Source organism: Condylura cristata, unplaced genomic scaffold (assembly GCF_000260355.1).
Source record: "Condylura cristata isolate star-nosed mole 26May11 unplaced genomic scaffold, ConCri1.0 scaffold00034, whole genome shotgun sequence".
Classification (NCBI taxonomy): domain Eukaryota; kingdom Metazoa; phylum Chordata; class Mammalia; order Eulipotyphla; family Talpidae; genus Condylura; species Condylura cristata.
Window position 1 is genome coordinate 3381067 of NW_004567135.1, and position 16572 is coordinate 3397638.

Genomic DNA, 16572 nt, shown 5'->3' on the forward strand with positions numbered 1-16572 from the left:
TAACCCAGTTCTTGTTTGCATAAATAAATCAATCTTAAATAAAGGAAATTTCCTGTGCATCACTAAATAATAAAATCAAATCAGAATGCCCCAGCAATATTAAATTACCCTGGAAGTTTCTAAACACTCAATCTCTGGCCATATTGTAGACTGGTAGCAAACAGTTTGATCCCAAACACCCAGTAGGTGGATCACATTTTGTGTAATGCTATATGCTAGCATGCATGTGATTTCTTTCAAGAGGAACCACTTTGCTTGGAGGTTAGTGGCTTTATTGAGTATAGATCACATTTATATTTATCATGAATCCTGGTTTTCAAGATCCAGTTTCAACAATTTCTTCTCATTTGCTCTATAAATTGTTAAAATGTCCCAACAATGCAGGTAGTTATGTGGCATCTAGACCAGAACTGTCCAGTAGAACCTTCTGTAATGATGGAAATATTATATTGAATATTTGTTATCTAGTAGTCATTAACTACATGTGGTTACTGATCACTTGAAATAGCGTATGACTAAAAGACTTAATTTTTTTTTTTAAAGATTTTATTTATGAATACAGAACTGGTGTGCAGGCCAGAGGTGCAGGGGTGGTGAGAGGATTCACTAGAGACAGAATGGGGAGCAGAATAGGCAGATGGATGAAGTATACTGTGAAGGGGAGCAGTGGGTGAGGCAGGAGAGGTCTTCCACGCCATGTGGGTCACCTCCATGACCAGAATTGGAACTCATGATGAAGTTGTTGTAGCTAGCTTCGTAGTGCTGCACTTTAACCCATTGAGCCACCAGGGTGGGCTCAAGAGACTGAATTTTTAATTTTTTAAATAGCCAGATGTGTGTTGAACTCAAGTCTAGCTTATATCTCCAACACTGCTTTCACATATTGGAAGTAGATTGAATTCCTTTGTCCAATCATGTTTGGATTATTGTGTTAGACAAAACCCAGAATTTTGTAATACGTTGCGAATATAAGCATTTTCAGAGTGAGTATAGAAGAGAAATCGGAGGAAATGGAATAAGAAAAGGAAGTGTTCTTTTTTTTCCAAGTAACTTTTTTCCTTGAACTTTTTGTTCTATACCCAAATTCTGAAATTGCAAACTTTTTGACAGATGCCTGGTTTAGAGTTTTGTTCTTAACCATTTTCTATCAGCACAGATGAGCTACTACCTAGTATTTGGTTGGCCAAAAGTTAATGAATGACATGATTAAATTTATGTTTGTGGAATAGCTACACAAGCACTTTTTTGTCCACTTTTATCCTGGGGTCCAGGGTTATAATCTCTTCCTGTATAATTTGGTCATTTGTTACTAGTTTTATACATTTTTTTTTTTAAGATTTATTTATTATGCATACAGAACTGGGGTACAGGCCAGATGCTCAGGGGCGGTGAGAGGCTTCACCAGAGACAGAGTGGGGGACAGAACAGGCAGATCAATGAAGTACACTGCTGAGGGGAGCAGCGGGCGGGCTAGGAGAGGTCTGCCGCGCCCTGTGGGTCACCTCCGGGGCAGGCGGGAATCGAACTCATGCGGAAGTGGCTTTAGATTCTTCAGTGCTGTGCTTTAACCTGCTGCGCCAACAGGGAGGGTCTGGGAGGGCCCTAGTTTTATACTTTGATGCAAACAGATCTCATTGAGTTAGAGATGGTACAAATAGTGGAAGTTAATAGGTGGTATGAAGATAATCTCTTTACTCAAAATCCTTTCAAGGGTAATTAAGTCATTTCCATTGCACGGGGTTTGTGTTGGCTTGACCTAGTTAAGACTCCAGGGCCTCCCTAATGGTGTAAGAGGTTAACTTTCAGTGCTGTGAAGCTGCCGGCAGCCACTGCAGCATGAGTTCGATCTTCAGTCAGGGAGGTGACCCACAGGGCACAGCAGACCTCTCCTGTCTCCCTGCTGCTCCCAGCAGCAGTGTATTTCAGTTAGTCTGCCTGTGCTGCTTCCCACTCTCTCTGGTGAACCCTCTCACTCCCCGCACCTCTGGCCTGTACCCCAGTTCTTGTATGCATAAATAGGTAAAATAAATCTTTTTAAAAAATAAAAAGACCCTTATTGTGTTGATTTCAGTTGATTGCTGCAGACCATTGTATTTGGTAAAGAGAGTCTGTGAGGAAGTTAGCCATGGGTCAGAAGTGTTTATGATTGATTTTAACTATCACAATCTGATCATATTTTTTTCATATTTTAGATTTATGACCTGACCATATTACAGATTTGGGGATACTGGATCTCTTTTGTAGGTCAACTTTTGGATTACAGTTCATGTATTTTGGTTTTCAACTCCATTAGTATACTGTACACATTAGAGAGTACACAGAAACTTAAATCTGGCTTCCCTTCCCCCCTCAATCATCTGTCCCCTTTTCCCTCTGCCCAATAAAGGCCTGTCCGTTCATGTTTCCAGCCCAAGTCTCAGTGAATAGAATCCTGTTGGTTTAGGATAATGGGAAGTGACGGGGGGAAGAATGGCACTGGCATTTATAGACATTTTTTACACAAGAGGCTGTAAATTGTCCCCTCCGATTCTTTGACTGTTTGAGGATAGAATGGCATGCCTTTTCTCATATAAACCTCATGGTGGCTGTGCGCTGAGAAGCCTCCCACCCCCACAGACAAAACAAAACCCAGATAAATAACCTCTGCCTGGTTGGTTCTGATTGATCACCAGTTAGGTTTTCAGTCTTGTGCTTGACTGGTTGTTTTTGTTTTTGTTTTCAGTGGGTTTTTTTCCATTTAGTTTTCCATGCCTCCTAAGAGAAGCGGTGTTGGAATCAGTTCTGTTGTTTGACAGGACAGCCTGGCACGTAAGAAACTCATCTCCGAAAGGAATGATAGCTGGATAGTGGGAGTGAAGATGGAAAGTTAGCTCAGCAGTACTGTATGATGGTCATAGGATACTGGTTTTGGTAACAACTAAGTTTGTACTTAGAGTTGTAGTATCAGCTGTTACAACTGATTTGCCTGGATTTGACAACTTTCAGGGCATGAAACTTAATATGTTAGAAAGCTACAGGAAATCGGGCTAGATGTAAGTATTTGGGGGAGGAGGAGGTGCAGAACACCACCACTAAGCCTAGGGACGAAGAAAACTGGAATACGACTTACATTCTCCCTGCCCAAGAGTGATCAGTAAGGCATCTTGCATCGTAGTGGCCTTAGTACATCTTGCTTTACTTGAACAGTCCCAATTTTCCCTACTGTGTTATGCAGGTGAGACAGGAGAGAGGTCTGCTCTGCCCTGTGGTCAGCTCCTGGCTGGGGGCTGAACTTGTGCTGCAGTGGCTGCGGGCAGCTTCAGAGTGCTGAGACCTGAGAGACCCTGCACCACCAGGGAGGCCCTGATATAATATTTTTTAAAGTTACTGGAATATTTACATCCCCCAATGAGCTGGGAAAGTAGCTTTCTGAGTAGGTAGGGGTGCTTTGTCCTCTAGACACACTCAAGGGAGAACCTAGGCCAAGTGGACAATGTATTTTCTGTTCCCCTTTCTCATGGGCTCCATGAAAACAAGAAAAAATGTAGATGGAAAAAACCGTAGCTCCTCTTATTCATTGTATTTCATTGCTTCAAAGCTTTTGAGGAAATTTATGCTTCTTTCATCCAGATTGTTATTTTCCCCAAGAATGCTTCTTCCACTTGAAAAATTATATTCTTCTAACGTATTTTAACAGGCAAGAAAAGAAGAAAGGAATGGATTGTGTGCAGGATAGAGTTAGCATTTGAGAGTAGCAGTCGGAGAGGACGAATTTTATAAAAAGCAAAGACTCAGCTCAGTGCAATTTTCAGTGTTTCTCAGGGCATTTTAGACCTAATGAAAATTAGCCAGCCCTTTAAATCTCCTTCTAGTTCATAATCCTTTGAAAACAAATATTTGGCTTTTCTATCTCCTTATACGATAAAAAAACACTACTGTCCGTTTCGAACAGACCTGGAGAGTAGTCAAGAAGCTGTTTGTTTAAAGGGGAAACAATGCGGAAACCTCTCTGACCTCAGTTTACCCCTCTTCTGCTGCTTCATTTGTCCCCGCTGAGGAACAGAACTTGCCTTTGTCTGTAACACAAATACATCTTCACCTCTCTCCCTTGCTATCCCCCGACCCCACCCACTCTTTCTCCTCCCTTCTATTATGGTTCCAATCACTGATGTCATTATATGTGTCAGTCAACTTCAGTTTTGAACCCCTTGGCCACAGGAATTTGGAAGAGCAAAGAAGTAGTGGAATTTTTCTCTTTCCTGTCCAGGGCTCTCGAAGATGTATTGTAATTTTAGCTGGAGAAATAGGATCCAGCTTTTTCTTCACTCAGCTACTTCTATCTTCCCACTATGCCCTGGCCTTCAAACAGACACTTTTTACTTGGCTAAGTATGAGGGGAAATTGGATAAGAAATGTTAAGAAAATAAATTGACTGCTTTAAGGGGCAATGCTCTAAAAATTTGGGGAAGCAAGGTGAGATTTTCTTTGTGCTGCATCAGCACTGATAGCTGTTGTTTCGTTCTATTTTCTATAAATTGAGCCATTGAGACTGCAACTGTGGGTTGCAGTCTCATGGTTGACATCGCTAGTACTTTTGTTTTCCTCTCTAATTTTCATTCATTGAATTTTAGCGCAAAAGGGTAGGGGTGGGAAAGTTTATAAGAGACCCCACTAGTTCCGTCTCCTCTGCCTGGTGCCCACTCCATACTGGCTTTGCAGTCCTGCGTTTAGCATGTCAGAACCCATGACACCGATATAAAACAAGTTTTAGGCTTCTTTGGTCTTACTGTCGTCATGACCCCAAGAGGAAACACGGCCCGTAAAATGAGGGGAATGCTGGATTTTGTTGAATCTGTTTTAAGTGTCTGCAGTTACTTTTGCCAGTCAAGCGCTTGGGATGAATCATTCTCTTGAGTGTCTTTCTTAGTACAGAGTGTAAAGAATTGTTAAAAGCCACCTGTAAATCACAGTATCTCTAATTGTACATCTAATTTTTATTGACCAGGAACTGGTCTGACTCTTCTAAGCAAAGCAATATCTGTGTGTCTGGTAACCCTGATAATTTCCCTGAACTGGTGACATGTGAACTAGATAGAGTCCAAGTCTGTTTTATCCTTCAAGATCAATAAAACTGTTGTGTTTTGTTGGGGTATGCATGTGTGTTTTTGTTTGTTTGGGAGGGAAATTTTGGTGCTCAGTCCCATCATTTGAGAGCTGTTGCTGTCTAGGAACGGTCACGGAATATTGAATAACTGAGAGTAACAGCTGAGTGATGGCATTCCTCAGACCGGCACTGATAAGGAGAGGTAGCGTATGTATTCACAATTACACGATGGTTCATTTTCTCATGTACTCATAAATAACAGGGTTGCTTCTCATACTTAGTAGCTGAAGGAGATCAGGTGTTTGCTACTGCATTTTGGAGGTGGGGGTGCAGCATGGTGTCAGGTTGAGGAATATATAGTGGTGTTTGGAAACTAGCAAAGGTCCAGTTTTTAATAAATTTTGAGGTTCCTTGTTAAGATCTAGAAAATGCTCTTCATTTTTCCAGTCCTTTTTCCTTTGCTCTTCTCTCACATTTTAAAAAATAATATTTTAACCAAATCTTGCCACCTTATTCTCAGAGCAGACTCTTAGGACAGAAAGAGAATGTATTTCAAGGGTATTTCACATTTGGAATTCACTTCAAATAGTGAGTCTTTTGGTCTTTGCAGTAAAGATTTTGTTACTGGAAAGGAGATTATGTTGGAAATGCTTGATATCTGGATTTTAGAAAGTATTTTATCACATGAGATTTATTAAGGGTAGAGTATAGGAGCCAGTTATAGAAAGATATTTCACTATTGTGCTGGTGTATAGGTATGAGGTGGTTGAAGAGGAGCAACTGGAGACCGCTCTGAGGCGTCACTTCTGAGTACTGAGACATGTGCCTTTAGACAAAGTCTCTCCTGTCCATGTTATTAGTAATATCCCCCCACTCTCTCTGTACCCATTATTATGTACCCACAATACCTTTGGGTGTTGAACCTAGTTGCCTCCTTAAACCAGCTGTTATTCCTTGATCTTGTTTTGGCATGTTCTTCCTGTAGAGCTCCTCAGGTAAAAGTGTCTCTCTTGAAGCAAGACAGGTGTGCTCCTCAAAGCCAACTGTGATTCCTTCACGGCTTGCTTTTCCTCCTCATATCCCTACAGTTTAGATACTCTGTTTGTGGATCCACAGTGCTTTTGGAAGGCCTCTAGTGCTTACAGAGGAAAATTGCTGTGGGGCACTCACCTTATGTGGAGTCGGTGAAAACAGTTTTTTTCTTTAATTTTGATGTATGCTTTTTCAAAGTTATTTGCAGTTTTCCCCAGCTGCACACGAGGGTCTCCACAGAGTCCTTTGAAAAATACATCCTCCTATCCCTTTTTGAAATTGGCTGGGTTGAAGTGAAGCCAGAAGTTGGCATTTTAAAGAACCTCTTTTCCTAGTGCTCATGCTAGCTTTCTTAATGTGCAGGTAACTGTCCTCCTTTATCTGTGCGTGTTGAGTAAGAGAGCATTCACTTGCCCTCAGAAGTTTTCAGCTTCCCTCTGCTGACTTTTTGACATTTCTGCCAAGCTCTGCATCGCTTATCACTAAAAGCAGCAACTTCCTGGCTTTTAAAGGAGGGAGGTGGGGACTTTTAATAGAAACTTGGTTTCCAGGGGTCTCAAGTGTGAAGCCTTCATTTCCTCCACCTGCCTTGCTTTGTCCTACAGTCAGCTAGAGCAAGACCGAGACGACCTCCTCCTCCTCCTCCTCGGGGGTTGGAAAGGAGTGGGGGTGGGGAAAGGAGCTTGTTTTGGACAAGAGGAAGAAAAAGTGAAGGGAGCTAGTGTCTCAGAAGCTGTTGGTTTTGAGATGACTGTTTGGTTTCAAATCCTGTGACAACAACCTGTAACTTTAAAATTCTTAGCACAGGCCCTCCCTGGTGGCACAGCGGGTTAGAGCACAGCACTGTACAGCTCATTGCAGCTGCTTCAGCGCAAGTTCAATCCCTGGCCAGGGAGTGACCTACTTGGCGCGGCAGACCTCTCCTGGCCCACCTGCTGCTCCCCTCAGCAATGTGTTTCAGTGCATTTCTTTGTTCTGCTCCCCACTCTCTCTGGTGAAGCCTCTCACCCCCCCCCTCCACTACCACACCTCTGGCCTGTACCTTAGTTCTGTATGCATAAATAAAACTTTAAGAAAAAGTCTTAGCACATTAATGGTTCTAGAAGGTTGATTCCAACCTCACAATTGAGAGATTTTTGAGATCAGGTAATCAGGCACTGCTTTGGGAAGTATGTGTATGTGTATGTGTATGTGTGCAGTAATGGCACCTCTTAGTGTCGGCTAAGATGGTGTGCCCTCTGCTGTCCAGTCTCTCTACCTTTCCTCCAGCTTAGACGGCATTGGTTTTTAGGAGTACCCCATATTCTGTGATCTGGCTGACATAAAGACTCAGGAATAAACATGTTTGGCTGAATTTCAGATACTCGGGCAGGGCAGTGACAGCTGTGTGCTTAAGCATTGAAGTGTTTCTGAGAGAAAAACCATCAGTTGCTGTCATTCACCCTGAGAGTATGAAATTGGAAGCCTGCTTACCCCGCAGTGCTTCATAACCTTTACCTCTGGGAAGTCAAGGACATGTCGTTATTAATCTCCCACCGCCTGAAGCCCCAGTCTCTGCTTTTCATCTTGCCATCAGTCAGTGCAGTGAGAGCCTGGAAAGTGACTACAAGGCGCCTTCTTTTTACCTCACTCTTACCTTACATTGGCCTGAGAACTATTCACAGCTTGGTAGGTAATTCACTTACAGAAAGAGACCGTTATTTGTTACTTTTGTAAAATGTTGACCATAGCTCATTGTTAACCTCTTTTGCATCTTTCCAGGAAAATACTTCTGAGGAAGTAACTGTTACAATAGGATAAACAGAGTCACAGTTTAAGCCCTAGTGGGAATATATGTTGAGACTTTTAATATGAGGCTTTTTAAAGATTTATTTATTTATGTATACAAGAACTGGGGCACAGGCCAGAGGTGTGGGGGTGGTGAGAGGATTCACTAGAGACAGAGTAGGGAGCAGAACAGGCAGATTGACTGAAATCCATTGCTGAGGGGAACACTGGGAAGACAGGAGAGGTCTGCTGCATCATGTGGGTCACTGCCTTGCCGGGGGTATTGAACTCATGCTACAGAGGCTTCGAATAGCTTCATAATGCTGCGCTTTAACCCATTGGGCCACCAGGGAGGGCCTGTTTGTTTATAGTGAGGTAAAAAAATAATAACTTGCTCAGAAAAAGCATAAACTTGGGGTGAACCAAAAATAAAAATTCCCCTGGGTTCCCATTATGCAGTTATGTGAAGAACATTGACACACATTATTATAATACCTCATTTGTGAATTTATAAGCCTGGTGAGATTATGGATCTTTGTCTTACTCATTTTTCTACTCCCAGTGTCAGAACAGTGTGTGACCCAAAGTAGAAACTCAGTGGATATTTGAATGACTTGTGGATGAATGAATTGAAATGGGTTTCAGTTGTCATTGAAAATGTGGATAGAAGCTGGTGCAGATTAACTCAGTGAAGAGTTCCCCTGGCGCCTTTAGACTACCTGGGACTAGGTCTGCCCAGTGAGAGGTCGGATCCTTGCTAAGTTCCCTGGGCTGTTACTTTGGATAGATTCCTTTTTGTACAGTTATTAATTATTAGGGGTGATGAAAGCAGTGAGATCTGGCAGCATAGATTTGTTTTAGAGCCCTAGAGAAAAATGCTTAATAGTAGGTGACGCAGAAGACTATAGTTTTGATACTGCCACATTTGAACCCTAAATCTAGCCATCTGTCCAAACCAGGGCTCAAATTCCTTTGCAGCTAAAGGGAACTTCTTGTTTGGTTTTGGGTTTGATTGTTACAACTTTTTATTATTTTACTTGTGATGTAGAAGAATTAATAGCATTGTTAGCTTCAGAATCTTATTGGTGATCTCAGACTTGTTTCAAGGGCAAGAGGGAATGTGCAATAAAAATAATAGGGAGCACTCAATGACTGCCGGGACGTGGCTTCTGTGTCCTGCACCTTCTCACATGCAGTTTCTGTCTGGGGCTTCCTTGGATGCTTTTATCTTAGCAGAACATGTTTGCTTTACATTGCCTGATGCTTTCCCAAGTACGGAAGGGAAACAAACAGAACATTTTGGAAATTTGAAGATGTCCTCCGAAGGCCTCAATTTAGAATTATTTTATTCCACTTTGGAAAACACGGTGATAATGATTCATATGGGTATTTGACTACATTAAATATACATCATGCTTTCTGCTCTTGTAGATCTTCTCTTGCAGTTCCCTTTCTCTTTTTGTCACTGAGCTTAAAAAGAAGCGACATTTAGGATTGTGTGTGTAGAGGCTTCTGGCTGTCAGTTGACTTGCCATTTAAGTTGTAAGTGAGAGAGAGGGGAAGTGAAGTAAGTGTATGGATGAGTCTGAGCGTTTGAGCCTATGTTTAGTCAGTGATGGTGGATTCTAGACGTAAAATCTGTGGATTGATTTTGGGTGCAAGTTGTGTGTTTTGAGGGTTTTCATTTGTCAGGAGTTAAGGCACTTCAGGTGGAAGCACTGTTCTTCCCACACAGGCGCATACTTGGGAAGAAAAAAGATTGTTTAGTAGTTGAAAGTTTGCTGGAGGGAAGTGGGGGAGGGATGAGAAGGGAAAGGTCTGCAGATGCCTGTGACACTGAGCCAGGGGTCAGTGCTGCTTGCAGATGCACAGCCCTGTGTGCACTTGAGCATGGCCTGGGGGCACTGGCTGAGTAGGGAGAGCGAGAGTGGAGAGAGATGCGTTTTGATTGAGGTAATTTCCCTCAGATGGGTCTCACCATCTCATGAATCAAAACCTGTCAGCAAGGAGCTAAAGATGGAGCGAAGTTTATTGTACGCTTGTTTCCATGATACACCGTCACGCTAGAAGGGTCAAGTGAGAGAGATCATTAGAACCGTGTTGATTTACTGGGCCTGTTGTGCACTTTCCCTGCAGGGCAAGGAGGAAGGAGGCTGGAGAGGGGGAACTGAGGGGTGCTGGGTAGGGTGGAAAGGGCAAGCATGCACCAAATAAATAAAATCCTCCCTGGTCTTTGTGGGTGTGGGATGGGCAGGCTGTTTGAGGGGGCTGGGGGAAATGGTGTTGTTTTTACTTCCCCTAGAGCCTCTGCTAGATTTGGAGCAGATGCTCTGCTTGGGTCTCAGGAAAGGCACCAAAGTCTCATTAAGAAGGAAGCTCGCCTGGAATCTCTGATCCTCGACTTGGTGGTTAGAGTATTCCCACCGCAGACATACACCTTTCCCATGCCTAGTTCTTTACTCAGCTTTAGTTTCAAAGTCAAATTCCTTATTTCACAGCGTAGCAAAAAAGAAATCTAGAAGAAAGCTGCTTACGTTCCAATGGACGTGGGCTTTGTGCGAGGTTTGTGACGGACGCAGGGCCGGCTGGCGGAATGGCTGGGCGGCGGGCCGCATCTCCCTCTCGGCCGGACCTTGCGGAAGTACCCCCAGCTCAGCATTGACTGGAAGGAGGTGTATTGGGATCTTTTGCCAAGATATTGGTTATGCCCTGCCTCTGTCCCTTTGTTCCCCTGAAACTTTCCTCCCCGAACTGGCAGCACCAGCAAAATGGAGCGGTTTTATCTAGAATATTCTGAAAGTTCTCATTTTGATATCTCCATTAAATCCCGTATTTACTTTTATCTTTGTAGTAGACAAAATTCAAGAAAACGTTTCCAACGGCTTTAGTAAAGAAAAATATAAAGCCTGTGTGAATTGAAAATCCCTGTATTTCTTTTATTATAGTTCAACAGATGAAATAGCCAGCCAAAATTGGAAACAGACTTAGTTGGGAGACTCTAATACAAGCTTACGAGTGAGCGAGCACCTTTTCCTAGCTGCCTAGCTACAAAGTAGAGGCGTGTGGTATGCAGGTGGGGCCATGGCGTGACCCAAGAGCGGTGATGTGGGTAGCTGACGGGTGCTCAGCTAAGGGTTCTAGCCACACAGCTCCCCCTGGGAGTTAGGCACGGCCTGGTTGTTATCATTCTTCCACAGAAATGCTTATTTGAGATACCTGAGGTGTTAGGAAAGTGAATTCTTGAGTAAATGGCTCTTCCGTTTACTAATTGTGAGACTTTGGGCAAGTTCCTTTATTTTTCTAAGCCTCAGTTTCCTTATCTATGAAGTTAGTTTTATCATAGTAACCTGTGTATGTCATAGTACCTGTTATGTTTAAGATTATTATAAAAAGTAAATGAGCTATTGCATGTAAAGAACTTTAAACTGTACCTGGCATATAGTAAATACTCAGATGTTAGTAACTATAATATTGTCATGACTTTATGGTTTTTTTTAAAGATTTATTTATGCATATAAGAACTGGGGTACAGGCCAGAGATGCAGGGGGTGAGAGGATTCACCAGAGAGAGAGTGGAGTGCAGAACAGGCAGATGAAGTACACTGCTGAGGGGAGCAGCAGGGAGGCAGGGGAGGTCTGCTGTGCCATTTGGGTCACTCCCTGGCCAGGGATTGAACTTGGGCTACAGAGGCTGCTGAGAGCTTTAAGTCATAGCAGACCTCTCCTGTCTTGCCTGCTGCTCCCCTGAGGAGTACATTTCAGGAGATCCACCTGTTCTGCCCCTTACACCTCTGGCCTACACCCCAGCTCTTGTGTGCATAAGTAAAAATAAAGTAAAATTCGGCCTTCCCTGGTGGCGCAGCGGGTTAAAGCACAACACTGAGAATCTAAAGCCGCTTCCGCATGAGTTCGATTCCCGCCTGCCCCGGAGATGACCACATGGCGTGGCAGACCTCTCCTGACCCGCCCGCTTCTCCCCTCAGCAGTGTACTTCGTCAATCTGCCTGGTCTGCTCCCCACTCTGTCTCTGGTGAAGCCTCTCACCGCCCCTGAGCCTCTAGCCTGTACCCCAGTTCTGTATGCACAAATAAATAAATCTTTAAAAAAAAATAAAAAAAATAAAGTAAAATTCTAAAATTAAAGTAAAAAAACCCCATAAAACAAGAATATGGGCCTCTCTGTTGGTGTAAGGTGCTAAGTCTCAGCACTAAGAAGCTGTCCACAGCCACTGTAACACGAGTTTGAACCCTGGCCAGGGAGTGACCCACATGACACTGCAGACCTCTCCTGTCTCCTCGCTGCTCCCCACTCTTGTCTGTGGTGAATCCTCTCATACGTCCTCCCTAGCCCCCATACCTCTGGCCTATACCCCAGCTCTTGTATGCATAAATAAAACAAATCTTTAATAAGAAAATAAGAGTGCCCCTTTTTTCATAGAACCTAATTTAGTGTTTACCATGGTTTGGATTACATTAATTGTGGACCCACTATGGATTTACTGGTGGTTATAATACTATTAATAATAAAAAGGCAGAGGGCTGTATAGCTAACATTCTGTTCTAGTAATACACTTTATACTAGAGGTATAATATAGACTTTATAGTCACAAACCTTTTATATTCCCTTTTCTTACTGGGAGGCAGGTACAGTGAATAGGGGAGGAAATACACATATTTCTCAAGCTGATCAGGCCAAAGGAAGACAGACAATATCCCTTTCTATTGTGTTCAGACAGCTGGGTTAGTTGAACAAATTGAGCACAGAACGCTAAATAAATAGCTCACCTGATTTTGACTGAAGAGGTGGCTCTTTTGATCATAGAATTGAAATGTAACTCCTTAGTTGCATTTGAGAGTTAAAGGTATTTTTAAAAAATGCTTTCTGTAGGTTTCTTGATTGCCTTTCCTACTAACTTGTGGGTGGGTACCCAGAGACACCCAGCTATAGGCTGCATAACAAGCTGGGCATCCTCTCTGCAGGACAGGGTGAGCTCAGCCCCTGGTGCTTGGACAAAGCTCCGTGCTGCTTTCTCTCAGAGGGGGTGACTCTACTTGTTTCCTTAACTCACCTACTTCAGGTCTTTTCAAACTGCAGAGCTTTGTATGATCTTGCTGGGTGTACATAACCAGGTTCCTTAGAAATACTGTTGGTCCCCTACCTTTCCCTCCCTCAGATAATAAATAGAACTTGAAAGCAGTTTTCAATAGTTGGGTGCATTCTGTCACCCTGCTTTCTGTGGATACTACTCAGTTTTCCATATCTGAACTACAAAAATGTGTGTTTTATGGATATTTCTTGCTGTTTTCTTCACTCATGAGTATTGAGCCCTATTAAGTTTTTAGTTACTCAGAGACAATATGATGCTATATGCTAGCTGATCCAGTCTCCTGTCTGCTTTAGCTATATGATCCTTCATTCTTGGCACAAAGTTGACTGGCATATTGAGGCCAGTAAGTTAAAATTTCACTCCCATTTACCCTGTGAACAGAGACAAGCTTGTTTCAACCCTTTTCTTTGTCCCTAAATAGTCTGAAGATGATGAGAAGCTGAAAAAAAGGAAGGAGCGGTTTGGGATTGTCACAAGTTCAGCTGGAACAGGAACCACAGAAGATACAGAGGTAAAATATGCCTAAATGCTTTGTAAGACTTGCTTTTTTTTAAGATTTTAAAATTTATTTTTGTGTAAAACTGTGGTTAGAGTGGGGGGTGGGAAGGGAGTTAAGGGGATTCACCAGAGACAGAGTGGGGAGCAGCGGGTGAAATAGGAGAGGTCTGCTGCAACATGGGGGCTGGGGATGGAACTTTCACCGAGCAGCTGCGGCCAGCCTCCAGTGCTGTGCCACTAGGGAGAGCCGGCCTCAAAACCTTAAGTCTCTTGGGCTCTCCTGGTGGTACAGCAGGTTAACGGGCAGCACTCTGAAGCTGTTGGCAGCCACTGGAGCACGAGTTCAATCCCTGATTAGGGAGGTGACCCACATGGTGTAGCAGACCTGTCCTGACCTGCATTCTGCTCCTCACTGTGTCTCTGGTGAATCTTCTCACCCACCACACCTCTGGCTTGTTTCCAGGTCTTATATGTCTAAATACATTTTTTTTTTTTAAGATTTATTTATTTGTGCATTCAGAACTGGGGTACAGGTCAGAGACTCAGGGGTGGCGAAAGACTTCACCAGAGACAGAGTGGGGAGCAGAACAGGCAGATCGAGGAAGTACACTGCTGAGGGGAGCAGTGGGCGGGTCAGGAGAGGTCTGCGGCGCCATGTGGTCACCTCTGGGGCAGGCGGGAATCGAACTCATGCAGAAGCGGCTTCAGCTTCTTAGTGCTGTGCTTTAACCCGCTGCGCCACCAGGGAGGGCCTAAATAAATATTTTTAAAAAATCTTGGCTCTCCCTGGTGGCGCAGCTAGCTGGAGCTTTGCACCACTAAGCTAAGCTAAGTCACAGCCACTTTTGTGCAAGTTGGTCCCCGCCCTAGAGGTGACCCACATGACACAGCAGACCCTCCTCTCTTGCCCGCTGCTCCCCTCAGCAATGTACCTTGACGATCTACCTGTCCTGCTCCCCCACTGTCTGGTGAATCCTCTTGCTGCCCCTGCACCTCTGGCTAGTACCCCAGTTCTGTATGCATTAAAAAAAAATCTTTAGGAATAAACATCAGAATCCAATCAGTTTATTCTTTCCACTTGGAAAAAACAAAGAGTTTGTATTCTTTATGCTAATTCAGGACAAAGCATTACCTGTTGTAAGAATCTTCTTACTTACCGACTCCTGAGGATAAACTAGAAGTACATTTAGGCTTTTTAATTCTAGTTAGGATTATTTCTTCTTTTCTGAAGCTATTATTAATCCAGGAATATTTGCTAAAGTGGTACTTTGGGCTCTCCAAGATCCAGCAGGTATGGATTTATTGTGCTTTGTGGCAAGGAGTAAGTGGCTTTTGTTGGGTGAGTCAGTGTATGTAAGGGAGTAGTGAGTTCTGAGACAGATGGATTTTGCATGAACCAGATGACTTTAATTTGATGCCAAAAAATTGTATCAGTCATCCCAATAGAGAGTAGACTGGGCTTACATACAGCCAGCTTTTCCTTTTAATCTGAATTAACCTCCTATATAAATGGGATTGTTAAAATGTCCCCTCTTTGTTGGGGGAAATAGAGCGCGTGTGAAGGATTCATTGCCACTGTGTGATCGCTCCCTGAGCAGAACAGCGCCTCCCCACGACATCCATGTTGTGCCCTCCACTGTTGTGCTGCTAGGAAAGATCTATATGCTTCTGTGCATAAGGGGGTCTGAGAGATGGTTTGGGCCTGACTGCCCAGAAGGGCACACACTCACCGGCTCTACGAATCGGCCAACCCCTGTCTTCCCTCTGTTTTCTGTAACTGTCCTTGTCCACAGGGACTGGAAAACCTTCTCCAGCCTGTTCAGAGTTCACTGTTTCAGGCTAACTTGATGTAAGACTGAGCGACCCTGTCTCCTTAGGGATCTTTCATTTTTCTGCCACTGTTCTACTTTTGTCCACCCCTCCTCAGCCTCCTTTCCACCGAGCCTCCTCAGCCCAATTGGATAACTAGAAAGATTCAGGAATGAAATCTCTCAAGTGCCAAGTTCAGGCTTCGGTCTTCCCTTCTTCTTGGACCTTGTGATAATTCATGTGAGTTTGCATTAAAGCAGCCAGATTGCTTTGCAATCTAATTTTTTTTTCGTTTTGCTTCTTTTTTACAGGCAAAGAAGAGGAAAAGAGCAGAGCGTTTTGGGATTGCCTGATAGAAAGCTTTTGATGCTCTGTGTTCCAGTCGTCTCCAGCTCTGGTTCCTGGTCCTCTGTGTATATAGATACCCAAGCGTGCAGTGTGCCTAGGCCCTGCCTTGCAGTGAGGGCATGTACCCCAGGTACCTCTGGGGACTCCAGGAGCAGTGTGACCCATTGCTGTTTCAACTTTAAGGTTGTTGTGTTACTAGTTTTTGGGGTTTTTTTGTTTTTGTTTTTTTAATTAATATTATTATTTTGCTTGTTAATAAAAAAAATAGAAAAGAGAACTATGTGTCTTATCAGGTACTCCTTTGAGTTCTTAGAGCCAGATTAGGTCAGAAAGGGAACTTCAGGAAATGATCCGTAATGCCTTTATCCTTCGGAGGAGAGGAGCAAGAAAGGAGCTGAGTCTGTCCCCTCAAGCCTGTTTATTCCCTTCTCTGACGCCACAAGCATCCTTTTACAGAACTGTCCTCCATGAAGGGGTGAGATTTCACCCTGAAACGTGCTCCTGCAGATTGGCGTGGCCCACCACAATAAAAGGGAGAACCCTGGGGCGTGCGCAGGTGTAAAGGCCGAGGCTCCAGTGTTGTTAGGTGCCGCTGCTGAAACCTTTCTCAGGTAACGTTGTCCAGACCTAGTTAGTTTTAAGAGTCACCTTGTATGATACTATTTGGTTTTAGTGGAAGCCAGTGTGTGGCACACTGTTGTGGTTCAGGAAGGAGGGGGCAGCTACCCCCCAGCACTCCAAGAAGTTGTAGGGGCTCCCTAGATCGTTGAGAACATAATCAGTGTGGCTTGAAGCGTCTGCTTACAGTCAGACCCTGTGAAGCTTTGTTGTTCTCCATTGCAGAAGCATAGAAGTGTGATTTTGGTGGCATTTCTCAGCTACTACTAAAATCCACTTTCCTTGCCAAGCTTCTCTTTAGAAAGGTTTG

General features: G+C 43.6%; 1 protein-coding gene across 1 annotated transcript in view; it reads left to right on the forward strand.

The window, feature by feature from the left end:
- SARNP (SAP domain containing ribonucleoprotein) overlaps positions 1-15910 on the forward strand; it is a 38708-nt gene extending 22798 nt beyond the window's left edge. The window contains exons 10-11 of the mRNA XM_004692645.2: positions 13411-13500; positions 15608-15910. Of these exons, the coding sequence (XP_004692702.1) occupies positions 13411-13500; positions 15608-15649 (132 nt within the window). The 3' untranslated portion in view covers positions 15650-15910. The remainder of the gene's footprint in view (positions 1-13410; positions 13501-15607) is intronic.
- The last annotated feature ends 662 nt before the right edge of the window (positions 15911-16572 follow it).